Below are 27,884 nucleotides of genomic sequence, written 5' to 3'. Positions count from 1 at the left end.
TTTTGACTGCACCTGCATGTTAAAAAAAAACTCTTGTTGCGGGCCAATAGCCAATGTCAGATAGCCTACCTTATTTGGCCATCTTAGAAGAATTCGTATCAGAAAAAACTTCTGAAACTTTTACCGCCGAAAGTGCCATTGTTTGGCGCCATACTACAGGATTCATTCAACCGCTACTCCATAAATTTGCAGTAAAGTTCTTGACTATATGGTTCTCGAGATTTTGTATGCCTAGCCCTCCATAGCCATTAGCCTACATTTCTCCGTCTACATTACTATAGTATACGACCTTTTAAACGAATGAGTAATTTGTTAATTTAATGGTAGGCTAAACAAAACAACTCATATTTTCTCTCCTTGGAGGTTGATGTTTACAGTAACAGTAACCACTGGCGACGGATAAAACATGAGATGAGTGTAGCTTACTCTTGGGAGAGACACGCCAGAGCGAAGGGAACTATGTATTTTTATTTGATTTAAAGAAAAAGGTACGTTTTTATCTTACTATAATAAAAATGAATTGCTGTTTCATGGAAATAGACTTTTCTACTAATAATCTCTTCAAAGACGACTCAACAAGTTTTTAATAGTTAGAAACGTAATTTGCTTTTTTGTTGTTGATAAAGGTCTATCTATAATGCACATATAATGTAGGATATGGTGCAAAACCTCACATGTGAGCAATTCAAGTAAAACATTTCGGGTAATGTGGGGTAAATATCCCTCGTGGATTCACCTGGTCAGTCTGTGTCATGGAAAGAGCAGGTGTTCCTAATATTTTGTTCACTCCGTGTATAAAAAGTTTGTAGCTGTAACTTAATTCGATTTATATCATAGCTCAACTTAAATCAGAATCCTTTTGTTAGAATGACTTAAAAAATGTAGAGCAAGTTATCCCATATTACCCTATTAAGACCTTCCCTACATTTCTGTTTCCAACTTGCAGAGACCAGACATTACTCAAAAGCATGCCATTGTTAACAGAAGGTGATAATCAAGAGTATTTCATGAAGCATCTCTGAGAGTAATAATGTCAGCTGAAATCACCATGGACAACAATAGCCTGAGAACATGGTCAGCAGGTGGATCGTTTGAGCCAGAGGCAGACCTGGGCCAGGTACCACGACAGGAGCCACATAACACTGGAACACATGACATGGATAACCAGAGGACCCACCTGAACCCTCATGCAGCTGAGCTTGGCTCTAGTCCCTTGTCTCCATCCCATTCACTGAGCCATGAGGCTGTTCTTAGAGAAAACCCACAGGAGGCTGCCTCAGACAGTAACTCATCACTACAAACTACACGACAGCTAATGCTACAGAGAGCTCTCCAGCAGGTCAGTAGTGTATTTAAACCATACAGTGTAGCCTACTATTGTAGACATATTTGTTTCAAGTTTCGGGTCTGAATTGCTTTTAACTCACTGATTTGATGCATGCACTCTTGCTTACCAGTAGATGGCAGTAACATACCAATTTGCAGTTGTGTTCAAAACTACTTGAATTGAGGGTATTTTACCCACTTAAACCCATTTTACTTGCTGCACTCTACTTGAAGCAGCATTATTGATCAATGTGTACATGTAGCACAGCAACCTTCATTCACACTGGCACTCTCATGTGAACTGCTTCCCTGCGCTGTTGGCTATCAGTTTAATATAGCACTAATCATACAAATAATCACACACATACACTGTCAATGCTGCTGTACTGTTCAATTGCTCAACCAAGATCACTATTTACTTTATTAACCTACTTATAAATAACAGTCATACTTGACAGCACATTAATTTACATTTTAGTCATTTAGCAGACGCTCTTATACAGAGCGACTTACAGGAGCAATTAAGGTTAAGTGCCTTGCTCAAGTGCACATCGACAGAGTTTTCACCTCGTCGGCTCAGGGATTCGAACCAGCAACTTTTCAGTTACTGGTCCAACCCTCTTAAACGCTAGGCTACTTGCCACCCTCATCATTTATACTGTATATCCTATGTGTACATATTCTACCACAACCAGTTGTATTACTATTTATAAACTGGGTGGTTCGAGCCCTGAAGGCTGATTGGCTGACAGCCGTGGTATATCAGACGTATACCACGGGTATGACAAAACATTTATTTTTACTGCTCTAATTACATTGGTAATGAGTTTTTAATAGCAATAAGGCACCTCGTGCTGTATCCTGTGCATGTGATGAATAAACGTTAATTTATGTTGTGCTATAACATAGTGATGGTGAAGCTGTCAACAGACCCTGCTGTGTGTTGAGTGTTGTCTATGTCTGCATCGGTGCAGGGCCCAGGGCAACAGGAGCAGCTAGTTCAACAGCAGGTGGAGCAGCTACACAGAATTGTACAGGAGCAGAGCAGACTCCTCTCCCTCATGGGGCCAGGTGGGTACTGACTGACTGAGCTCAACATAAAACGACCATCAAATAGCAAATACAAATGAATTCAGTGGAGAGGCATGAAATGTTTACAAAGTAGTATTTTGTTAGAAAGTGCAAAGTTAATTTAGTCCATTTAACTGTATTTGATGATCTTGAAAATAGATTTAGTCCAAAGGGACTTTCCGAAGTGTTGATAGTTTAGAGATTATCATTTGTTTTTGAAGTTACTAAGAAGATCATGTCAGCTCCAAGGCAGTGGTTGCTTAAGATTTGTCCAATACACAGAGGCAATAACACAATGCTCTGTTGGGTAATTTAAGAAACTACATGGAATTGAATCTTGTAGCAGCACTAATCTTTTCAGGCTTAACAGGTTTTTCTGAACTAATGAAGGTGTGTATAAGGACCGTCGCTGTAATGTCTCTCTACGAGAGATGGGTGTAGGAGTCAGGCGCAGGAGAGAAGATAATTCCAATAACCAGAGTTCAATAAAGTCCATCAAAAATTCATACAGACACCGGACAAAAATACAGTCCAACAATGACCAAAAGAACAAAATCCAAATGACATAACCTGAATGAATCTAATGATGAACAAAAGCAACGTTTCCCAAACATAACACAGGGAAATGAAAAATAAACCCGCACGACACAAGCGGGTAGAAAGAAAATAAATACCCACACTAATCAACCCAAACAAGAAACAGGTGCACAACAAAACAGACATGACTAAACGAAAAGGAAAAAAGGATCAGTGGCAGCTAGTAGACCGGCAATGACGACCGCCGAGCACCACCCGAACAGGGAGAGGCGCCACCTTTGGTGGAAATCGTGACAGTACCCCCACCCTCCCCCGACGTGCTGCTCCCACAGTGCACCTACATTGGCCTCGAGGACGACCCGGAGGACGAGGTGCAGGGCGATCCGGACGGCGGTTGTGGAACTCCCTCACAAATGATGGGTCCAAGATGTCCCCCCTCCTTACCCAGCACCTTTCCTCCGGGCCGTACCCCTCCCAATCCACTAGGTACTGCAGGCCCCCCACCCGGCGCCTAGAGTCCAGGATGGACCGTACAGTGTACGCCGGTGCCCCCCCGATGTCCAGGGGGGCAGAGGGACCTCCCGCACCTCAGCGTCTTGCAGTGGACCAGCTACCACCGGCCTGAGGAGAGACACATGAAACGTTTTTAAGGAAGTGTTAGACAAACTTAACACCTTTGCCCGCTTTGAGGATAATACAGTGCCACCAACGCGGCCCGCTACCAAGGACTGTGGGCTCTCCTTCTCCGTGGCCGACGTGAGTAAGACATTTAAATGTGTTAACCCTCACAATGCTGCCGGCCCAGACGGCATCCCTAGCTGCATCCTCAGAGTATGCACAGACCAGCTGGCTGGTGTGTTTACGGACATATTCAATCTCTCCCTATCCCAGTCTGCTGTCTCCACATGCTTCAAGATGGCCACCATTGTTCCTGTACCCAAGAAGGCAAAGGTAACTGAACTAAATGACTATCGCCCTGTAGCACTCACTTCTGTCATCATTAAGTGCTTTGAGAGACTAGTCAAGGATCATATCACCTCCACCTTACCTGTCACTCTAGACCCACTTCAATTTGCTTACCGCCCCAATAGGTCCTCAGACGATGCAATCGCCATCACACTGCACACTGCCCTATCCCATCTGGACAAGAGGAATACCTATGTAAGAATGCTGTTCATTGACTATAGCTCAGCATTCAACACCATAGTACCCTCCAAGCTCATCATTAAGCTTAAGGCCTTGGGTCTCAACCCCGCCCTGTGCAATTGGGTCCTGGACTTCCTGATGGGCCGCCCCCAGGTGGTGAAGGTAGGAAACACACCTCCACTTCGCTGATCCTCAAGACTGGGGCCCCACAAGGGTGTGTGCTCAGCCCCCTCCTGTACTCCCTGTTCACCCATGACTGTGTGGCCATGCACGCCTCCAACTCAATCATCAAGTTTGCAGACGACACAACAGAAGGGGGCTTGATGACCAACAACAACGAGACAGTCTACGGGGAGGAGGTGAGGGTGTCAGGAAAACAACCTCTCACTCAACGTCAACAAAACAAAGGAGATGATCGTGGACTTCAGGAAACAGCAGAGGTAGCACCCCCCTATCCACATTGACGGGACAGCAGTGGAGAAGGTGGAAAGTTTTAAGTTCCTCGGCATACACATCACGGACAAACTGAAATGGTCCACCCACACAGACAGTGTGGTGTTGCGCCTCTTCAACCTCAGGAGGCTGAAGAAATTTGGCGTGTCACCTAAAACCCTCACAGACTTTTACAGATGCACAATTGAGAGCATCCTGTCGAGCTGTATCACCGCCTTGTACGGCAACTGCGCCGCCCACAAAGGCTCTCCAGAGGGTGGTGCGGTCTGCACAACACATCACCGAGGGAAAAGTACCTGCCCTCCAGGACACCTACAGCACCCGATGTCACAGGAAGGCCAAAAAGATCATCAAGGACAACAGCCGCCCGAGCCACTGCCTGTTCACCCCGCTACCATCCAGAAGGCGAGGTCAGTACAGGTGCATCAAAGCTGGGACCTAGAGACTGAAAAACAGCTTCTATCTCAAGGACATCAGACTGTTAAACAGCCATCACTAACACAGAGAGGCTGCTGCCTACATACAGACTTGAAATCATTGGCCACTTTAATAAATGGATCACTAGTCACTTTAATAATGTCACTTTAATAATGTTTACTTATCTTGCATCACTCATCTCATATGTATATACTGCATTTTATACCTTCTTGCCTATGCCGCTCTGTCATTGCTCATCTATATATGAATATATTCTTATTCCATTCCTTTACTTAGATTTGTGTGTATTAGGTAGCGGTTGTGGAATTGTTAGATTACTTGTTAGATATTGCTGCACTGTCGGATCTTGAAGCACAAAGAATAACATCTACTAACCATGTGTATGTGACCAATCCAATTTGATTTGATTGATTTGATTTGAGCAAAATTGTTCAAAATTAACGTTAAGCATACCTGTCTGTACAGATTTTTTGCGATCATTTGTAACTGACTATACAGTACTGTAGATCTGGAATAAAATCAGTTTGTCCCGCAGTGGGGGAGAGGTCACCTTTTGTTAATCTGTGACTGTGGAACCATTGTATCTTCTATTGCTCAATAGAAAGGGAGAGCTATTTGACATGTACACATCTGTAAACCCTCAGTAGCAGAAACAATACACCAGTGGGTCCAGCAAACAGTCAATGTAGGATAAAACCATGAGACTGTCATAGATCTGAACCGCTATGGTCTCAGCATTGTGTTGATCCTTGATTCTGACAATCAACAGATCTATCCTAGCTATGGTACAAGGCAGGAAACACACAGAGAAGACCAGCACAACTGAGGTGACCAGAAACACTGCTCGATGCAGCTTGGTCTTATTCCCTAATCCCACAATCCATGTGGGATAAAACCATGAGACCGTCAAAGACCGTGCAGTAGACCAACACAAAGAAAGGGATGAGAATCTGTGTGAAAAACACAACCTCTCTCAAAGTTTCAGTGACGTCCTCGACCGGAGTGTCATTTATACACCCATAACTGTTAGAGCACTCAAAGGTCTTCAGCATGGTTGGGATAGTCAGGGGGAGCAGCAGTAGCCAGACGATGACAGAGATATGAGGAGACCTTTTTAAAGTCTTGGCAAAGTTATTTTTCCAAGGATGAACTACATTGAAGCAACAATCGATGGAGAGCACAGTCAAGAAGGCGATACTGGCCCCTCAGTTTAAAATCAACATGAAGAGCATGGCCTTACAGACCAGCTTGTTCTCACTTCAGGTTAGTCCATGCTGGAAGTGATAGGCTTTGGCTGGCAAGCATATCACCAGCAGAAGATCTGCCACCACAATATTGAAGAGGAAGATGCTGTTGGTTTTCCAGAATTTGAATTTCAAGAGGAAGATGTAGAGCACTGACAGGTTGAGAGGCAAGGCCAGAGTGAATTCCACAATCATCACTTTAGAGAAGACTTTGTACATCATCTGATTCCCCACATTGCGGTGATCGACCTCAGTGTTTGAGGATGTGTTCTGAAGATGGACCGCATCCATTGTTCTTCAGCCAGAATTACAGAACTCTGCAAAGTCCTGCCTATTCCCCTTTTGAATAAAGATAAAATGTTTCTCCTTCTGTGTCCGCCACAAGAGCATGAATAAAAATGTAAGGAATCTACGTGCAAATTCTTGGTTTTATCTCATATCCACAGGAACAGAAAATCAGGTGGTGTGGCTTGAGGGCTTATCTATACGAACAGAAGTGTGCATGAATCTTTATCTTAGGTTGATCTAAAAACAATGATGACACGGCAAGCCTCATAAAGACTATAGACAGTGTGACAGGCTGGCCAATACCTTGTCATCTAAAAGGCATAAAAGAGGAACTGAGAAATAAAGTTAAAAGTACTTCATTTATTTTTTTTAACTGCAGACTAACAAATGAATCACACATGGCTGGTGGCTAAAACAAATGTCTCTTCCACACAGTCAGGAAACACACCTTGTTAAGAAAACCCAGGCCCTGATTACACGTTGAAGGCACTTGTGCTGATAAGCCCCTCCCACCAATTAGGCAATACAATGAGCAATGCACTACAACAGGACATGTTTGGAGATGATAGAAAGCGCAGGTTATGGATTAAATAAATCGATGAAGAAAAAAAAACACTGCGTCACAATAATTTTTTGTTTTAAATGGCAATAAATACTTTGAATCCATATATTTAAAAATAGTCATTTAGTCCATAGTGAAGGCTCTCCACACATATTTTCTAAGGAAACGTGATTATCCGATGAAATGACCAATGTAGATATTTCATAAAAATAGCAGATGTCAATGCCCTGCCTTAAACTGTCAAGGAACATAACCTAAAGATTTAATTTAAGTGCATTTACTTACAGAGTTAAAGATACCGGGCCAAGTTACTAAAAATTACATTTTGTGAGATGAGTTACCTATTTCATTCCACAGTCAAAAGCAATACAAGCAAGATTTTTTTTAAATTCATATGCTTATTAAATGATCTTTATTTACATTATTGAAGTATTGTTTTGTAACATGCAATGTTTTCCAGTTATATTTAGTGAAAGGCCTTGACAATGAATGTTTAGTTATTTTTTATATAAAGAAAAATTGCTGTGTTGACTAGAGGAGCTCTTGGGCGATGCTTCCTTGTAACAACAAGACCTAGTATTTTCCTCGGTCTCATAGGAATTTAACCTTTTAAATCCTAAAGTCCCTCTCTGTTTCTCATCGGCAGGACTGCTGTTATCCCCCTCTCTCTCTGCCCAGTGGCTGGGCCTGATGCCTGCTCTGGCTGCTGGAGTGGATACCTCTGGTCTCTCTGCCAACCCACAGAGGTCCAATCAGAAATCAAACGTTTATGCTTCACCTCCCCCAGGAGATGGATGGCTGCCTAAGACGGGTCCTGTTCTGACACATTCCCTCCATGGTAAGACGTATGGATGACCACGTCGTGGTCTGTTTTTGTTGTAACTACTGCAGTATATGGTATGATAGCAGAAGTTCTGAAAATATTTTGATCAAGTTCCAATAAAATTGTAAAGGGGGAAGAAATAAAACTCGCACTATAAAAAAGTATAAACATTGGCCTCATCAAGAGTAGTAGTAGTACTGTAGTAACAAATAAATAAACATAACTTAAGAGGAATATTTATTTGACCCAGACAATTAGCAACAGACTCATTGTGAGTGGTTTAACTTGATGACATCACTGGTTAAAGAAACCAGATGACAATATCAGAAACAAGTAGTGAATCATAGTCTGGTTTAGCAAACTAACATGAATGCCTCATCATGAGAACAAATAGTCTTAATGCAGTCATAAAACAGTCATTTTAATTTCCTATTTTTTTACAAGTATTTTACCTAGTACGCTGCATTACATTGTTGCTGCGTTTTGGATTTGAGTTGTTTCCTGCCGAGATTGTGCTTTCACCTATTTTTAGACAGGGCAATAACTTGTCAGGTCGAGGATTTTGAACTTAGTGCTGCTTAAGCAGTACACAATTGGGTCCACGAGACAATCCATGTGGGATAAAACCATGAGACCATCAAAGACCATGCAGTAGTGTCACGGTTGTCATAGGAATGAGCGGACCAAAGTGCAGCGTGTGTGTCGTTCCACATTTTATTTATACTGTGAAACTATGCAATACATAAATAAACTTGATTGACAAAAAAACAACAAACCGTGACGCAGAGGTCCCCACAAACCCAGGTGGGCAAAACCCCTACTTACGTATGATCTCCAATTAGAGACAACGAAGACCAGCTGCCTCTAATTGTAGATCATCCCAAACAAAACCAACATAGAAATACACAACTAGAACATGAACATAGAAATACAAAACATAGAAAAACACCCCCTGTCACGCCCTGACCTATTCTACCATAGAAAATAACATCTTACTATGGTCAGGACGTGACAAGTAGACCAACACAAAGAAAGGGATGAGAATCTGGGCGAAAAACACAACCTCTCTCAAAGTTTCAGTGACGTCCTCGACCGGAGTGTCATTTTTACACCCCATAACTGTTAGAGCACTCAAAGGTCTTCAGCATGGTTGGGATAGTCAGGGGGAGCAGCAGTAGCCAGACGATGACAGAGATATAAGGAGACTTTTTGAAGACCTTAAGGAACTTTTTTTCCCCAGGATGAACTACATTAAAGTAAGGATCAACTGAAATCCCAGTCAGGAAGGCGATACTGGCACCTCAGTTCAGAAACAGCATGAACCACATGGCTTTGCAAGTTCCACCCTCTGTACTCCGCCACTCCCCTTTATGTTGTTGCTGTTAGATTTCCAGAACTTCATTTTGAATATAAAAGATAAAGCACTGAGAGGTTGAGCGGTAGAGCCAGGAAGAATTTCACAATCATCACAGAGGGGTAGAAATTACACAGTGGTAGATTCTCTGCTGTGCAGTTCTTACTCGGCTGATCGTCATCCACAATATGCATTGTCAAAAGCGGTCCTCTTTACAGTCAAACTGTCAGAAGAAGGAACATTCCTCCAAAGTACTCAGCTCCAAAGATTTCCTTACTTTACATGAAAAGCAGGTCTGTTTGACGGTAGTTAAGCAAGCTCCAAATTCATGTGTAGACTTGGATGAAACTGAAGGACTCTACTTCAGTCTGGAAGTAATTCCCCCCAGCACACACGCAGCAGAGCACTCAGTTGTAAATTGTTCAGACTTGTTGGCTGTGAGCCCCCCCCAGGCCTGAGTAGGTAAGTCACCACAGGACGAATAGATAAGCAGCTGTTCCCATGAGAGATTGAGGACATATTGCAAAACATTGCATAAACTCACTAATTTGAAAAACTAACATATCTGTGTATGAGAAGTGGCCTTTTTTCTATGCTACATACTGTATATCTTTCTAACTCCCTGGGGAATTCCTATATGGAGTAAGTACATTAAGTGCAGGGACATGCTTCTGGTTGCACAACACCTCCAATGCAGTTGAGGTTGTCATAAATAACATGTTTGATTGATTAAACACACAGAGAGCTGAAATGTAAAGCTACAGGCAATTTTTAGCTGGAAGTCTGGGAATGTTAAAAATTGTACAAATGGGTTGTGATATTTTCAAGAAGCAGATTGTATCCTAGGGAATTGGATAGATTTACTAGCAGAAAAAACAGTTCATGATGTTTTTACCACATTTCCCCCATAAAAATATACACTACCGTTCAAAAGTTTGGGGCCACTTAGAAATGTCCTTGTTTTTGAAAGAAATTCACATTTTCTGTCCATTAAAATAACATCAAATTGATCAGAAATACAGTGTAGACATTGTTAATGTTGTAAATGACTATTGTAGCTGAAAATGGCAAATTTCTTTTGGAATATCTACATAGGCGTACAGAGGCCCATTATCAGCAATCATCAATCCTGTGTTCCAATGGCGCGTTGTGTTAGCTAATCCAAGTTTAGCATTTTAAAAGGCTAATTGATCGTTAGAAAACGCTTTTGCAATTATGTTAGCACAGCTGAAAACTGTTGTTCTGATTAAAGGAGCAATAAAACTGGCCTTCTTTAGACTAGTTGAGTATCTAGAGCATCAGCATTTGTGGGTTCAATTACAGGCTCTAAATGGCCAGAAACAAATAACTTTCTTCTGAAACAAAGAACTTTCTTCTGAAACTCATCAGTCTATTCTTATTCTGAGAAATGAAGGCTATTCCATGCGAGAAATTGCCAAGAACCTGAAGATCTCGTACAACGCTGTGTACTACTCCCTTCACAGAACAGAGCAAACTGGCTCTAACCAGAATAGAAAGAGGAGTGGGAGGCCCCGGTGCACAACTGAGCAAGAGGACAAGTACATTAGTGTCTAGTTTGAGAAACAGACGCCTCACAAGTCCTCAACTGGCAGCTTCATTAAATAGTACCCGCAAAACACCAGAAGGCCAGCATCCCGGAGTCGCCTCTTCACTGTTGACGTTGAGACTGGTGTTTTGCAGGTACTATTTAATGAAGCTGCCAGTTGAGGACTTGTGAGGCATATTATTTTAATGGACAAAAAAATGGCTTTTCTTTCAAAAACAAGGACATTGTCACGTCCTGACCAGAAAAAGGGGTTATTTGTTATTGTAGTTTGGTCAGGGCGTGGCAGGGGGTGTTTGGTTTGTGTGTTTCGGGGTTTTTGGTTTATGTTCTAGATGATCTATTTCTATGAGTTTATCTAGCTTGTCTATTTCTGTTAGTTTTGTCAATGACCTCCAATTAGAGGCAGCTGGTTGTTGTTATCTCTGATTGGAGGCCATATTTAGTTGTGTGTGTTTTCACTTGTGTTTGTGGGTGGTTGTTTCCTGTATAGTCTGTGCACCTTACGGGACTGTTTTCGTTGTTTGTTTTGTTTAAGTATTTTTTCCTTCAATAAATAAGATTATCAATATACCCGCTGCATTTTGGTCCACTCCTTACGACGACCGTTACAGACATTTCTAAGTGACCCCAAACTTTTGAACTGTGAGCTGGAGTTTGGCGTGTTATTTTTGGCGTGTTATTTTTTTGGTTTGCAACCCACAAACCTTAAACTAATTCTGCAGTTTAGTATTGTTAGGTTCTAATTACCAGAGTAAGAACCCGACGGACACTATGAAAGCTTAAACCAAGTTTATTCTTCCCAAAGGATCAAACATCTGAACTGACAAAAACATATTCACACAAGCACTGATATTTAACTCTTTCTCCTATGCTAAGTCTCCTCCTACACATCTGAACAGCCATTGTATCTCTGTTGCTAGACAGAACCTTAGTGATATCTGTTCTTCCTCACTTCGTCTGACCTGACCTCTGCCCCAAAGTGCTCACTAGTTCCCAACTCACGGCTGTCATGGTGACTGGTACCAGACTGTGTCTGTGTCCTCCCATAGGATCCCTGATGGCTAACGATAACATATCCTGACAGAATGTAAATGTTATACATTTTACATTTACATTTTAGTCATTTAGCAGACGCTCTCATCCAGAGCGACTTACAGTAGTGAATGCATACATTATGCATACATTATACATTCCCCTCTCTCCCTCAGTGGCATGAATAAGTACATTTCAAGAAGTCAGAACCCAACGATATCCAGTTCAGATAAGTCTGAGATGACAGACTGATTTTCCAGGGTATTTTTTTCAAAGCCAAATTAAGGACATTACCTATTTCAACCTATTCTAAGTGTTTCCGATCATATTGCAAATACATTCAGTTGCTTTTTGATAGATCGTCATGATTATAGAAAAACAGGAGTAAATTATTAACTTATTTAAATATCCAGGAGTGTTTTGTCAAAACTGGATCCAGAGCTGGTTCCTTAACAAGAACTAGTTACAGAACTCCAGTATAATTATCACAACCCTTTAAAGTAAGAAGGCATTTAGAATTGTTGCTTGGTTCTGTTTCTCTTCATTTTACACTGTAAAATGTATTCTGTTGAGTACACAAATCCTCATTTACATAACAAGTTTACCCAGAAGTCAGTACTGAACTTTGTCCATCTTTACTTTTTTATTAATACAGAATTTAAATTGTGTTGATATGTGATTCATCTTATCATGTGAATTATAGAGAGCACTCTTCCAAATAAAGATGGAAGAGAGCAGAGGAACCTCTCTCCTATCAAAGAGGAAGCTGCAGAGCAGGGGGAAGACAAAGAAGACTGTACTGTCAGCCCATTTGGGACACGTAGGCAGCCATCCAGAAACCCAGAGGACAGGTACTGTAATGATATTTCTATTCAACATGTATCACCTTTCAAATCAAAAATCACATTTTATTGGTCACATACACATATTTTACTGTCAGCTAATGATAGTGAAGAATCCACAAGTGAGTTGTGGTCATTTAATATTCCATACCATTTTTCTATACGTTAACTGACCTGTCACACTATTGAAGACCCATTAGGCCTGCTGTCAAAGAGAGAGAGAAAACATTTCAGGAATTTGTGGAGGAACAGCTGAAAGTTGATGAATATGCACAGCAAAACAACAAGCAGGTATGGAGAGCATAGAGGATTTGCATATGGCCTACTTTCAGAGTAGTTCATTGCCCTGACCATTATACATAATCTATTCAGTACACTTTGTACTCATGTCATCTAAAATAAGTTATCTACTGTATCTAAGCAGCTGGTCCCTTTTCAGGACAGCAGGGAGGCCAGGAGAGTCGCAGGGAGGAGATACTTCCTGAAGAAAGGGGAGGGCGGGTCCAGGATAGAGAGGGGTAAGAACAGTGTGCAGCAGAAGACCTGGCGAAGAGCCTCCCTCTCCCTCAGCCAGCAGCCCAGGAAGGTGAGTTGTGGCAGCCAGCAGAGACGCTCATCAGCCCCCTCCCTGCAGCTCAGTGACAGGACCAGACCCAGGGTCAAGCCTTTACTGATCTCCCAGAGGAGCTGCCCTGTTCTGACTGAGTCCTTGGAAAAAACAACAGGACCTGCCACACGAGAGAGAGACAACAGAGTTAATCAAACGGCCAGACAGGAGAGGACACCAAAGCCCAGAGAAAATACTCAAAGCAAGGCCACTGAAAACACTGCATCTAGTGTTGATACTAGAGAGAGGAGAGATCTGTTGGGCATTACAACATCCCGTAAACGGCTTGTGAGATCGCCGTGCTTGACCTCCGTGGAGCTCAGTGATGAGGTGGTGTCACAGAATCATGTGTATGCTGCTATGAGGGACCTTGTCCATAAACAACTTGAGGTGAAGGAGCCACATTTGGCATTGCAGCCTTTTGATAGTACTACACAGGCAAACAACATGGGCCAACCTAAGGTCAAAGCTCAGGCAGTAAATGTTGGCTTCAAGACAGTCAACGACCACATAGTTAGAGTCACTGACAATGGGCCGGTCTCATCAGGGACTGCGGATGGGAAAAATGTCACACACTCCAATTTCACCAATATTTCAAAATCTCAAAGCGGGTCTACAGCAGTGATGTCTCTCCTATCTCTGAGTAGTTCTAACAGTGACGAGGACGAGGACAACCCTAACTCTCAGTGCCACCAGCAGCCCACCCTCCCGTCTCCCCCACGGCTTGGACACAAGGACCAGAACCTGGACCTGTCCGATGGTGACTACGCCAGCGATGCCCCCAGCGAGGCTGGGGATAGCCTGCCCTCCAGACCTTTTCCCACCCACGGACCCACTCTCCACCACCACCACCCATCTAGCTCCTGCTCCAGCAGTGACAGTGACACAGAAATCCGGGACATAAACTGGCACAAGACAGAACCACGTCCATTATACCCACAGTCTGCAAGGAAAACAAGCACAGAGAGAGCCCTGCCACTGGGGAGTAGCAGGGGAACAGACATAAAGTCAAAACGTCCCTCTGCAGAGCTCAAACCCAGCATGGTCCCTGAAGTAACATCTAGAACTAAAGAGACCGTGAAGAGCAGACATCACCAGGGGTCCAAGCGAGGTGAGTGTACTGTTTATTTTGGCTAGACTCACTATGTAATTGAACTGCTATAATGAAGAACACAGACATGAATCATGTATTAATGTATACCAGTTTACATGCTACATGACATGTTATTCTTTGAAGAGGTCTTCTCTCTACTAACAGTCACTTTAACTTCCTTCAAGCAAATCAGACCGTGTCAAAGCCACACAGCGATAATCTATTTGGAATAAAAGCAGAAGAGAATCGTGATTTGTTGGACAAGATGAAAACGGAACAAGAGAGAGCAATGGAACTCCTCAGGTAAAATGTACAGAGACAGTTTGGTTAGTTTTCATAATGTGATGCCCCGGAAAAGGTGTCTGTGCCGTATCTGATTGTGATGACGTGCTGGAGAAATGAAACACAAACTATGTAAAACCACTGATGATCCACGAGATCCACGAGATTATAAAGAATTTGAGCACTTCTGGAATTGCAATATCAGAATCCTATCATGTTCTTCATCAGAAATGTCATTTTTTCTTTCATTTCCACTGAAATGTGGGTTTTACCCAGAAAGAGAATGGACCAAATAGAGTGCTGTGACAGAGATGGCCACCACAGCAGTTATGGATCCCCATTCACCCATACAGAAGGCCAAGTGTTGAAGAATCAACCGTTTTCTCCTAAACTAGACGTTGGTGATGGTCAGGTAAAGTCATTATGTGACTGATCTTAATAGACCTTAGTAAAACAAAGTTGTCAGTCAGAATCTCGTAAAGCCTTGAGGCCTAAAACAACCTACTGTATGTCACCCAGCTGGTATCTATATAACGTCATTTGTGAGTGAGTAATGAATGTCCGTGAGGTGCACATAAGTCGTGGAGCGTCATAGGAGTCAGGTGCATTCTGTCTCACGGCCTATCAGTTTCCTACTGACCAACATTAACATGGAACTGAGCGATGCATTTCCTGTCTCATAAGGTGTGAATAAGACAGTGTTACCTTTTTATGACTGAATCAAACGCATCCCCTTTGCTTGTCCTGACCTGATGATACTGATGAAGGATCTTCATTTAATCACTCTTTTGTTGCTGCGAATATTCCTGCGCCGCAGGAAATGCAGATGAGCTTTGTGATTTCCATAAATTCGCTGAAAACCCGCTCTAACGCACGGTTATATTAACAGTATTGCACTTTCATTAGCCTACTTTTGTCCAGCTAATAGCCTAACTACCGAACAAGCAACATTATGGACTAAACGTACAAAAAACATGCAGGATTATTTTGCTACAAGAATACTGGTCAAATTAAGATCCCACATCTGTAACAGTTTATAACGTATAGCTTTATAAACAAACACCCACTCTTCCAAACTGTGAACATGAGTCAAATATCCACCGTATTGGTTGGTTTGTCTCACTCTCATCCAGGGTGTGTGTGTGTGTGTGTGTGTGTGTGTGTGTGTGTGTGTGTGTGTGTGTGTGTGTGTGTGTGTGTGTGTGTGTGTGTGTGTGTGTGTGTGTGTGTGTGTGTGGCGTGTGTGTTCATGCGTGGGTGTCTTCATGTGTGTGTGTGTGTGTGTGTGTGTGTGTGTGTCATGCGTGGGTGTCTTCATGTCTGTGTATGTGTGTGTGTGTGTGTGTGTGTGTGTGTGCATGCGCGTGAGCTCAGGATCTCAGGCAGCAGATTCTAGCTCTTCAGGAGCAGTTCTCTAAGAGGGAGTCCCACTGGTCCCAGGCTCATCATCTGCTGCAGAACCAGGTGGAAGCCCTGACCAGAGAGAATGTGGAGCTGCGTGACAAGCTCAGTGCTCCTGAACGCGGCCACCAAGTGGCAGGGAGGAGTCCTGACACAGTCACTGCATCTCACATAGGGGCAGAGAGCGCTGTAAGAAGACATACTGTGCCTAAGTAATAACCCATGAGTAACCCATGAACCCTGAGTAATAACCCATTACTAACCCATTCCATACTTTAAGTCAGTTAATACAATAACTTGTAACACTTCTCTTATCTACTAGTGACAAAGTGTCAGTAGCGCTCATTATCTATCAGTATATAATCCATATGCCCAGGTGTCTGAGGATATTCATAGAGCTACTAGTCAGAGGATAAGGGAGAGGAGATCTTCAAGTTTTTCCAGTCACAGTGGAAACCCAGCCAGAAGGTCAACAGTTGGCAGTTTTCCAGCTGCAGAGTCCAAGGTGCAGGTACTGTATACAGTATAGCTACACACCATATGAAAGCCATGAGGCTCGCAGTTTTATCCTAACAGGAAATAGCTTTGGGCTGTATTTCTAAGAGATTTAACTGTATATTTGGGCAGAAATCATTTGAAAAGTTTACAGAAACCAACCGACAGCTCCCCTCTGTGCTCATCATTTTCCATTGATCAAACAAAGCTGGTTTACTTCCTGCTCAACTGATCTAAGATCAGCCCTTTCTATCTCACTCAGTCCTAACTAGGGTTGCGAAATTCTGGGAAATTTCAATAAATGTCCTAGTTTTCCAGAAATCCTGGTTGGATGATTCCGGATTTCATCCAACTGGGATTTCTGGGAAAACCAAGGAATTTATTGAAAGTTCACAGAATTTTGCAACACTAGTCCCAACCTTTTCAATTATGAAAGAACAGTTCACAACATTCCCTGAAGTAACTACACTAATACAGTAGATAGAGGGGCATCAACCAGAATAGTGGATGTTATAATGTGTCTATAATATGGATATTTTTTCCTCAGATTCCTGAACAAAGAAAATTATCACATATGGTTTCTGAACCAGCTCCTTCAGTCGTCCACAGCAGAAGTGCTACTCCTGCATTCAACAAACCACCTGTCCAAAAGAGTACAGCTTACAGTAAAATGGACACAGTCAGTATGAATCTTATAATCAGTCTGGCAAACAATCAAGTAATGCATTCTGTTTAAAACAAACATAGAAACCTGAAGGCAACTGATTTCTGTACAGTACTATATATTCCATGTGATTCAGATCAACCTGACATTGTATTTTCAGCTCATTTACCATTTTAGAGGTATATGTTGTATTTTATCTCAAGTTTTGTCAGAGATAGACGTCCCTGTCTGACTGCAGTCAGCTTGTTAGGCTAAATGTAATAAGTATCAAGTATAAAATGTGTTCTGAAGTGGTCTTTAAGCACCCCACTAATAATTTATAGCGATTTACAATGGGCCGTGTCAGATTAGTGACTGTGCCCATTATTCATTATTTATACTGTGTAATGAATATACTCATTGCCAATTCTAAGAATCTTAAGTGTTAAAACCTGATTTTACTTTTCAATAGTTTTTCCTTCTTCATAATGTATGAACACTTTTGAACCAAGGTTCAATAATAGATGGAACAAGCACAGTTAAAATGCAATTTCATCCAAACTGGACAAAAGGTTGTCTTTAAAACTGCATGTGACGCTTTCATAGGTCATCAAGGCCAGCTAAACATATTGTGTATTGCAAACGAAAATGTACAGTAGCCTAATGTCCCTTATTAAGAATTTAGACTAACGGATGTTCTTTGTATCTCTTCCTCATAAGAAGCATGAAATGAGAGGGCTAGTGTTTATAATTATCATGTGACTTGATTCTTTCTTTAGCCTTATCACAACTATCCCACCAATGCTCAAAGCACAAGGGATTGGGGACCTGCCTCCTTAAGTAAGTACTCTAGTCTGTTCTGTGCTTACTATACATTCAATCAATTGATTTGGAAATGATATTCATTTCATTCACAACAGGCCTTTCATCAAATTCAGTCAGTTTTGAGGACACCCATCACACAAATGACTGTCTCTTAAAGCAGCGTGAGAGCAACAGAGATCAGGTACATATGTCTGTAACATGGTCCTCAGACAGCATCAGTCGATTGTAACACACTGCTACATGTAACAAACAACCACTATGAAATAGCCCACTAATTCTCGCTGTCCTCAGGGTTTGGGTCGGTCAGTGGAAAAGGAGACGGAGGCGAAAGGTCGACAGAGCAGGAGCGCCACACCAGCAGTCAGCAAATACTCCAGCTCAGAGTCAAAACACAGGGTATTGAAGCCTAGCAGAGGTTCTGATGTGTAAAGTAATCAACTAAAGTTACTGAAATAACCAGTTCTACATAGGTAGATTGTTATTTTGCTCACTTCAAACATTTTAGTCATTTAGCAGACGCTCTTATCCAGAGCGACTTACAGGAGCAATTGGGGTTAAGCGCCTTGCTCAAGGGCACTCTTACCTCATTTGCACACACTGTACATAGATTTTTCTACTGTGTTATTGACTGTACGTTTCTTTATCCCATGTGTAACGCTGTGTTGTAGTTTTTGTCGCACTCTTTTGCTTTATCTTGGCCAGGTCGCAGTTGTAAATGAGAACTTGTTCTCAGCTGGCCTACCTGGTTAAATAAAGGTGAAATAAAAAATATTAAAATCGTAAGATTTTTCACCTATTGTAGCCGCCTCGGGGATTCGAACCAGAAACCTTTCGGTTACTGTCCCAAAACTCTTAACTGCTAGGCTACCTTTTTGGATGGCTGTGTTTCTGAGATACTATAGTTTCTTGCCAAGGTCTTGGACCATATTGGACAGCTTTAACAATCCCTAATTTGTTATTACAGGAACCACGTTTGAATCCAGGAGCGATGAGTGGTAACTCCACCCACACAACACACAAGGGCATAAACAATGACGTGTGTGAAGAAATACACTATCCAGATGGTAAGGTAGGAAAATTCCCCTATGTTGTAATTTCTTTGAATGAGTACTTGTATGAAGTATATCATTTTCTGCCCTTTCATTAAAGTTTCATTTCAGCAATTCCAAAGTATCCCACTCACAGAGTTACCACTCACAGTGAAACAATAATAATGTGTCAACATGCCATGATATTGCTCTGATACACAGATAGAACAACTTCTCTCCAATGGCTGGCGTGTATTTACATTCCGCAATGGAACTAGAAAAGAGATCACTGCTGACCAGAAGTCAGTAACTGTCACATTCTTCAATGGAGATGTCAAACACATACTGGCAGATGGGAAAGTGGTGAGTAATATGTCGTACTGGGGACTATGCCAGTATTTAAACTGTAACTAATGCCTTAAAGCTTGAATCCTTAATTGGTGAAACTGCCATGTCCATTTGGGATATTACAACAACAAAGAAATTACTGCAAACAACAAAAAAATCCCCTCGGACATCATTGCACACGTAATAGAACAGCAGAATATGTCATGCGTTGTTTTTTACTTCGTTGCCGGATGCTCCTCTTCTTCATTTCATTAACAAAATAAAAACAATAACAAAGGCGCTGTGGGGGATTTTTTATTACTCCATTGTTTCTCTTTGATAGGTGTACTACTATGCTGATGCACAGACAACTCACACCACATACCCAACTGGTTTGGAGGTCCTGCAATTTCCAAACAAGCAGATAGGTAATATTTTTAACAAAGCTCTAATCTGATATTCCCTACATGGCCAATTTTCAGGGTGACCAGGCATAGACACAAATAACAAAACATGTATTCGTGTTGTCTGTAGAGAAACACCACCCTGATGGAAAGAGGGAGATCGTTTTCCCAGACCAGACGATAAAGTACCTCTATCCTGACGGCAGAGAGGAGAGCATCTTCCCAGATGGAACAGTGGTCAAGCTCTCAGAGTAAGATACACATACAGTACTTGGTTCTATTTTATTTAGGGTAAAACTCTTAACAACTGCTGCATTTTTATATTTTGTGTGTGTGTGTGTGTGTGTGTGTGTGTGTGTGTGTGTGTGTGTGTGTGTGTGTGTGTGTGTGTGTGTGTGTGTGTGTGTCTGAAACTGTAGAAGTGGGGAGAAAACAGTGGAGTTCAACAATGGCCAAAGAGAGATCCATACGTCCCAGTACAAGCGGAGGGAATACCCTGATGGAACATTGAAGACAGTGTATTCTAATGGAAGGCAAGAGACCAAGTTCCCCTCGGGCAGAGTACGCATTAAGGACAAGGATGGCATTATCATAATAGACAAGAAATGAAGAACATATGTTTATGTTTTTCAAGCCTTTATACCAAATTAGCAATGCTCCATTGTGTTTGACTGTAGCTATTTTCCTGTGGCATATTTGATCATTTTCATAGGTGCTTGTGTGTAAACAGACATTTTTAAATTGTGTATGTTTATTATTCAGAAATCATTGTACACTAAATAAGTAATACTAATCAATACAATACATTTGTGTTGAAACTATTTTGTAGAGATCTTTGAATGTCCATACTGCTCTCTTGAAGGAATATATTCCTTATTTTTGCATGGCAATGTTATAACCTTCTTGACCTCTTCATTTGTGTCAGCAGGATTCTTATGTTGCACAGAATTACAGATTATTCATGAGGTCCCCACATATCCCTTGCCTCTAAAACAACAAGGCTGACATGTAGGGTAGGGCTAATAACTTACTGACCTGGTCCCGGTTTCCTGCTGAGGAGTATTTCTGTCTGTAATAAAGCCCTTTTGTGGGGAAAAACTCATTCTGATTGGCGACTGGCTCCCCAGTGGGTGGGACCCCTGCCCAGTCATGTGAAATCCATAGATTAGGGACTAATGAATTCATTTAAATTGACTGATTTCCTTATATGTATGTAACTCAGTAAAATCTTTGAAATTGTTGCATGTTGATTTTGTATTTTTGTTCAGTATAGATACAAAACATAATTTTTTTTAAATTGTGGACAAATTACAAGGTTGCTTTTCCATGTGTGTTGATACTGTATACTTTTGTGTTTGTACACATTAATGTTGAGGCTGTGCTAATAATAAATGATTCCAAAAGCTTCATTCCAAAAATGTTCATTTGCTCAGTTAGTTTGACAAGTGGCACTCACTAAGCAGAGGAGGGTTCGTAGGTCCCCAAAACAAATACCCCAAATCCTTTTTCTCTTTGCATCTATCCAACTCATTGTCCCTCCCTCTCTTCTGTTTGTGGCTACAACCTGATGCTAGCTGGCTGATGAGCTTGTGAACCTCGTGGACTGCAGTCTTAACGTTGAGCTTGTCCCACGACGCCTTCAGTGTGACCTCATTAAAAGGAAACGTCAGTATGAAGTCTCCCACACGGAGTGGTGGGGTGCTCTCATCTTGGCTTTTAGGGTCCCATGGGAATTTAGGAGTCTTGTACTTTTGAATGTGAATGGCAGGTAGCTTACAGCAGCCCCCGGCTGGTTGCCTTGAGGCCTGCCACGGGCTAACAAGTGTTGACAGGTTTCTGTCATCAAACTCTGACTCTACGTCTGTAACCTCAGACCACTGGATGGCCTCTGTCATCTGTGAGAGCACTGGATGTGTCTTTCTGTTTCCAGTTACAGCTGCAGTCTTTGAATGTGGGATGAGTATCGGATTCAGAGCCGAGCCCTTGGTGTTGCTTATGGAATTCCTTGCAGAGCGGATCCGGTTCATCTCAACTGATGGAAAGTATCTCATACTGTCAGAAAACGTAGAGTGGATGCTGTTACTTTTCTTGTTTGCTGGGTGGTGCTCACACATAGACTTGGGGAGCAACAGCACTGGGGACTGCAGAGACTGGCTGCCTAGATAGCAGGGGCGTTTGTACTTCTGTTTGAGATATCCTCTCTGTCTAACACTGTCCATGGACTTGTAGTTCATCAGATCAACCAGGTCATTGAGAAGTACTTTCTTGACTGTCACGTCTACTTGGCAGTCGATGGTGAGAGCAGGGCTGTAGTTAACCTCTAGTAGCCATGGCTTATATTTGGCATCAATTAGGATGTCAAACCCAAAGAGCTCAACACTGTTGGGACTGGAAGGTACGGAAGGGGCTATGGTGAGCAAAGTTAGTGTGACAATGTTGTTGATCTTTTGCCAGAGGAACAGTTCATTGATACCTTGGCTATGAAGAAAGCAGCGGAATTTACTCATAGTCCACTTACATCCTTGTCCCACTCTCTCTTTGTCTGTTGTGTAGAAGGGGCTAAACTTATTAATGCTCGCGTTGGTCAGGTGAGAATAAATGTTGTCCAAAGATGTCAAATTGTATTTCTCAGTCGCAAAGCGTACCAATCCCTCCTGATGCATGTAGATAGTGAGGGGCTGAAAACTTTTCACACAAACATAGATCCGAAGGTCAAATTTATACCCTGAGATGAGGAGAGGATTGCTGATGTATCTCTGAACGATCACTGAGGAGTCATACACCAAGTCTCTGATGTCCTCAAAGATAAAGATGCCCCTGCCTCTTGATAGATCCACTGGCTTGCAGATCCAATACCCCGACCTGCCTCCATTCTTCAAACGATGCTTGGTGTACTCTGCCAGAAACCTGGTGTAATCATTGGGGAGGATGAAAGTTGTCGGGCTGAAGTTGTAAAGACCTGAGCCGAACGTCCCTCTCATTCTCTTCAGGTTTCTGGCCAGGCAATCCTTGCGGGTGATGCCCACAGTCTTGGGGTGATGGTTGAGTCTCTGCCATGGCAGTATGTTCTCATAGTCTGAGTTGTGGAAGGCTGAGGTGCGCCAGTAGAGGTTCCAGTCTCCCTCCTCCTGCCCCTGCTCGTCATACTCCTCCCAGCCTCTCTCCAGCAGCACCTCTCTCACCAGCTCTGGGGCTCCCTCGTGTAGCCGGAACACCAGGGGTGCGGGGCCACACACCCCTGCGGCCATACCAGGTAAGCAACAGTCTGATCCTTCAATAAAAAACAACAGTATCATTATATTGATGAGGGTACAAAATGAGTCACAGTTTATTCCTAACTTGGAAGGTAAACTGTTGCCTTACAGTCCTAGCAAAATTATTTCTTAGAAATTGCTCTTTGCTTATAAAATATTTGTGAATACATTTTAATTGAAAACAATCATTGCAAATCAAATAATTCAATTCAAATCATTTTGTTCCTATGCAATCAACTCTTTGTAATCTGTGCTGGGTACCATTCTCTATAACATTCCACTCCTACTACGTGTCATGCGCCAATAGGCGACAATAGCTAAACAGAGACTGGCAGTGGCAACCAACCAGGCTAGCAGGCTTCACACATGGGCTTTAGAATTCAACATATGGTTAATGAACCTCGATTACCGTCACACATCTCACTGAAATTGTCCAATATCGTATTTACATTCTACCTACCTTGATGAGAGATCTCTTCGGTCCCGAGCTTTCTTCAGTTCTGCGGGTGTTATTAAGTTAAGACCTTCACGCCTGCCGGTCATCTGTGTTGCTAGGAGAACCCACTACCGCGCGAAAGATAGTGTAGCCTATCATGTGGTTCGAGCAGGACGGGTGGAGGTCAGTTTTTCAGATTCAATGTAGCCTACAGTAACAATCGATATATTTGAAGTCAATTAGCCGACATTTGAAGACATAGCCTCAACGATTTTTACCGAAATAAAGTTTTTCCCACTTCCACTTTTACTGGTGAATACTGAATACATGAAGTTCAAGTTGTTGTTTTTTCTACCCACATTCATACCGAAATACTTTGGTAGAGGGTAGCATCAGTTAACAGACAATAATACAATATTTAAACCATGTAAAAAGAACCATGTTGACCTCACTACCGCTACACATATAACCTCTACTTTACATACAAAAAATGGTATGTATATTTCTCGTAATATTCACACCATACATATCTATTTACATGAGAGCTGTATTCCACATTGTCTATTTAATACAGTTAAGATTTAAGTCCCTCTATGGTTTGGACTTAAATTCCCCCTCTGTGTAGAATTTCTTCTCTGTTTGAATTCCACCCCACCATAGAGTACAACTGCCACAAGTAGAACTCCAGCCAGGATGTAGAGCTTGATTTCCAGAGATGAAGTTGCTGAGCGCATAAAACACTACAAATCCCACTGACTCCCATAGTCGATAGTTAGCAAATGCTACCTCCTTCTGGTCATAAAAAAGAACTCCATAGAATGCTGAAAAATGGAAAGAAATCTTACATTTTTTGTTCCATCTGAACAGCCGGTAAAAGTTATAACATCGGTGGCTCAGTGAACTATGGACAAGTCAGTAACCTTGTCTGAAAACTGTTAGCTTCCAGAATAAATGCACAGCACAGTTTTTTTTAGCTCAGAGAGCTAACAGTCTTGAGGCATGCTGGTGACCTGGATTCAATACCAAGTTGGTCACACATTAATAATGGTCAGGCAATCATGACTACAGGAAAAGGGTAACTCGCCCTTGATTTGTGTCTGCCATACAGCATCTGCATTGCCCCAGACAGCAGGAAACACAAATAACACAGGCAGCTGGTCTGCGTGAGGCCTCCAGAACAACAGAGCCAGGATAAGGGCTGCGTGTCATTGAAGCTGGAAGAGAGTTACACTAATACCGTAAGTAGAAGTGGATAATCAAAGTGATTGTTGATATGTTAAAATGTATCATCTGGTGTTTACATTGTCCCCCCTTACCAAATGAAATAATGTTTCTCTTCCAATGTATTGTGACAGCTTCCCAAAAAGTAAGTTGTGCCACCAAAGCAAATCATTACATAGCCAACAAAATGTATCCCCAAAGCACATGTGACTTAACTCTAAAAAAAAAGTGACATAATGTGGTCAGATACAGGGTTTTTCCTGAACAAAACAAATGTCTTAGTTTTAGTGATTTTAAAACATGTTTTAATTACTATTGTTAGCTTTAAGGATTGTGTTTCGTAAATGTGCGTAGTAACTTACACTGGTGTAGTCCGCAGTAAGGAAATCCACCTCCAGATCAATGTATGAGGTCAAAAGGATGAGAAGAACTTGTCTCTTATCTCAAAGTTGTTTGAATGTGTCAAGAAAAACAGTACATAAGGGCTCTTTGTTGCCCTTAGAGTCCAGTTTATTTTTGCTGTCTATGTTATCCAGGAATGCAGCCACCAGAATCATTGCCAGAAGGTTAACACCAGCAGAAAATACAGTAGATATTTCTGCTGTGATGTTTGTATAGCGCGAGAGGAGGGGATTGTTTCAGTGATTGACATATGATTGATACGGTTACAGTGGGGTAAACATAAGGTATGTCCTCCTATGATGTAATGTCTGTATGTACGGTTTACATTTTTACAGGGCAGCTCACATAGGCAGCAGCCTGACAGTGTTCACAGACTTGTCATCAGGTCTGGTGGAGTTTATAATTACTGCACTAGAGCTTCCAGTACTGGACACTCCACAGAGCTGAGCTTCACCTTGAGTTACATTCACTGTAAGGAAAGAGAGACAGGTCACATGTCTGCGAGACACAATAAGAAAGGATATGAAGCTGAATCTCTGTTACGTTCCCCGGTTTCTGTGTTGTTGTGGGTTTGTATGTATGTGTATGTATTTCAGGAAATGGCTTCCTGGATTCCCCCAAGCAGCTGATTGGTCGGCCCCATTGCAGATTGGCGCTGACCCCGCCCTCTCGTCAGGGGATACAGCTGTCTGCAATTACAGACTCCTTCTCCAGCTGTGTAAAAGCCAGTGTTCCTTTGCTCAGTGAAAGAGTTTCTGTGTATGCCCCAGTATTGTTTGTTGCTCAGACAGAGCTTATTGGTATGTTCTTTGTTGCTCAGAGACAGGTTTTGTTAAGTATTTTGTAGCCGCTGCTTCTGAGGTATATGTGTGCCAATAGGATGCAGTGTTTATGATTATTGGAATTGTCTACTTACGTTTGTATTATTCTGTTTCATTTGTTCCCAGGGGGGAAGGGGATGGCACCTTGGGAGTGCATAGGCAAGAGGCCTGCGGGCATACATATACCCATAGTATGTACTCTGTCTATGCACACAAGGTAAGACCTGGGTGGACCATCCCCCTGTATTTTGGTTAGTGCGCCAGCTGGTGCTAGTTAGGTAGGTAAGGTAGGATAAGGGGCACTTTAACTTTTACTTTCTTTTGCTTTGGTTCCGTCCAGGCCCCTTTTCCCAACATTACTGTGTGAAGGAGTAAATTCCCTGTTAACGGTAAAATTCTGTCTCAGTCATCCTTACCCACACCTGCAGTCCCGTACCTCTTTCACTCCACCTGCAGTCCCGTACCTCTTTCACTCCACCTGCAGTCCTGTACCTCTTTCACTCCACCTGCAGTCCCGTACCTCTTTCACTCCACCTGCAGTCCCGTACCTCTTTCACTCCACCTGCAGTCCCGTACCTCTTTCACTCCACGGGAAGTTGAGTGTAGCAGGGTGTTGTGTTCCCTCCAAGAAGCGTGCATAACAATCTCTTTATGGGAAGTTGATAATTCATCTATTTGTCTGCAGTTTTATGGTAAGCCATATAACATTTATGAACACTGCACAGGTAGTTAAAAGGTTTAGTTATCTGTGCTTGTATCTTGGCCAAATATAAGGGATGACATCTGATTTCCCCATACAGAAGACAACTGGTACAAGAGGAAATATATCCCAAAGTAGTGATTGACTACGTCCTGACTTTTTGTTTTGTCGTCTGCCTACAGGTTGCCTGTAGTGGTGAGATATGTACTGGCAGCAGACCACAGTGGAGATCCTCCCAAACGAATGATCACTGAGACTGGGATCAGGCTTGCCCTGAAAGAAAACAGCTCAGTAAGCAGCTGCTCTTTGCAAAATAAAGCTCTTTACAGTCTTTGTTAGATTGAATTGACATACTGTATGACTGGGCTCACTGAGGGCAATATCATCATACCGTTCTGGAAAGAAGGTTCAAACTGTATAGATCACATAGCTGCAACAATAGTCTATTTGCAGCCCAAGTATCGTATAAGGCTCGGTGTGAGAAACAGAGGACAGGATAATGCACGAATAGGCAATGCTGACTGATGCAACTCCCATCCCCTCAGAGTTCAAACTATTCTGAACAATATAACATCATTTGGGATTTACTAACAGAATATATTTACTTTAAATGCAATCCTATGAATAAAAAAACAACCTATTGGTATAGGTTTGTCTTAGTAGTTCCAGATGTGCTACTGACTAACCACCTTCAAAGACTCTGACATATGATATAATTGGTTATGGGATATTTACCTGCAGGCTCTAGAGACTTCCAGTTGCTGTGAACATCACCAGTAATCCACAAGAAACAACACGTACGTTTTTCATATTTCTTCCCATTTTCCTCAAAAACGAAGGATCAGTTAATGACAAAAACACTAAGAATCTATGAAATCCTCTATATCCAGACACATTTGCAGACACTTGAAGATCGATCCTTTGGACTGGAACAGACATATACTTACAGCCCAGTGCTAACCTTAAATATCTGCTCAGTATTAAATTATGGATTTAATGAGTTACCTAAGTACAGTAAGTTTCTTATTAAACTTCATGGATATTATGAATGTGGTTTCACGTCATTTTTATTGTAAAAAGCATCTCACATATGCTGATAGCCATAGTGTGGCCAAGTACATTTGACAATGCTGTTGTCATGGATGCAATATTCTCAATGTTTTATCACTGTCTGTATGATTATCCTCATTGAGTTCTGTGCTCTTTATCTCCAGTTTCATATCGATAGTGTTCTCCTCACTTGGTGTAGGGCTAATGTATTC

At 42.0% G+C, this 27,884-nt stretch overlaps 3 protein-coding genes and 1 pseudogene across 6 annotated transcripts; 1 reads left to right on the top strand and 3 right to left on the bottom strand.

Moving 5' to 3' along the window:
• Positions 1-55: 55 nt before the first annotated feature.
• On the top strand, positions 56-21,206 carry si:ch211-140l13.3 (uncharacterized). 4 transcript variants are annotated; one of them, XM_014205155.3, is made up of 20 exons: positions 58-488; positions 947-1,339; positions 2,301-2,397; positions 7,712-7,903; positions 12,545-12,692; positions 12,875-12,974; positions 13,123-14,401; positions 14,569-14,686; positions 14,942-15,077; positions 16,040-16,255; positions 16,443-16,571; positions 17,109-17,240; positions 17,984-18,044; positions 18,125-18,210; positions 18,321-18,425; positions 18,994-19,098; positions 19,280-19,420; positions 19,728-19,812; positions 19,919-20,039; positions 20,208-21,206. In XM_014205155.3, the coding sequence occupies exons 2-20, from the start codon at positions 1,031-1,033 to the stop codon at positions 20,395-20,397; spliced, it is 3,750 nt and encodes a 1,249-aa protein (XP_014060630.3). In that variant the 5' UTR covers positions 58-488; positions 947-1,030; the 3' UTR covers positions 20,398-21,206. The 4 variants fall into 4 exon arrangements, 3 of the variants coding, with proteins under 3 accessions (XP_014060630.3, XP_014060628.3, XP_014060631.3); XM_014205153.3 differs by having other exon boundaries at positions 16,443-16,577; XM_014205156.3 differs by lacking the exon at positions 16,443-16,571.
• LOC145879745 (12-(S)-hydroxy-5,8,10,14-eicosatetraenoic acid receptor-like) lies at positions 5,612-6,506 on the bottom strand (annotated as a pseudogene).
• On the bottom strand, positions 8,589-9,436 carry LOC123743473 (12-(S)-hydroxy-5,8,10,14-eicosatetraenoic acid receptor). The gene is given in 4 exon segments (XM_045720812.2): positions 8,589-9,002; positions 9,004-9,257; positions 9,260-9,304; positions 9,307-9,436. Coding segments are annotated over 4 exon segments (576 nt in total). The 3' UTR covers positions 8,589-8,855.
• Positions 21,198-26,531, bottom strand: ttll2 (tubulin tyrosine ligase-like family, member 2). The gene has a single exon (XM_082976876.1). It carries the CDS (start codon positions 23,082-23,084, stop codon positions 21,222-21,224), a length of 1,863 nt encoding a protein of 620 aa, XP_082833002.1. The 5' UTR covers positions 23,085-26,531; the 3' UTR covers positions 21,198-21,221.
• Between the last annotated feature and the right edge of the window lie 1,353 nt (positions 26,532-27,884).

This window comes from Salmo salar, chromosome 06 (genome assembly GCF_965601325.2).
Source record: "Salmo salar chromosome 06, fSalSal1, whole genome shotgun sequence".
NCBI classification, from domain to species: Eukaryota; Metazoa; Chordata; class Actinopteri; order Salmoniformes; family Salmonidae; genus Salmo; species Salmo salar.
Note: the sequence above shows the minus strand (reverse complement) of the source record. Positions and strands in the feature narration are given on the sequence as shown.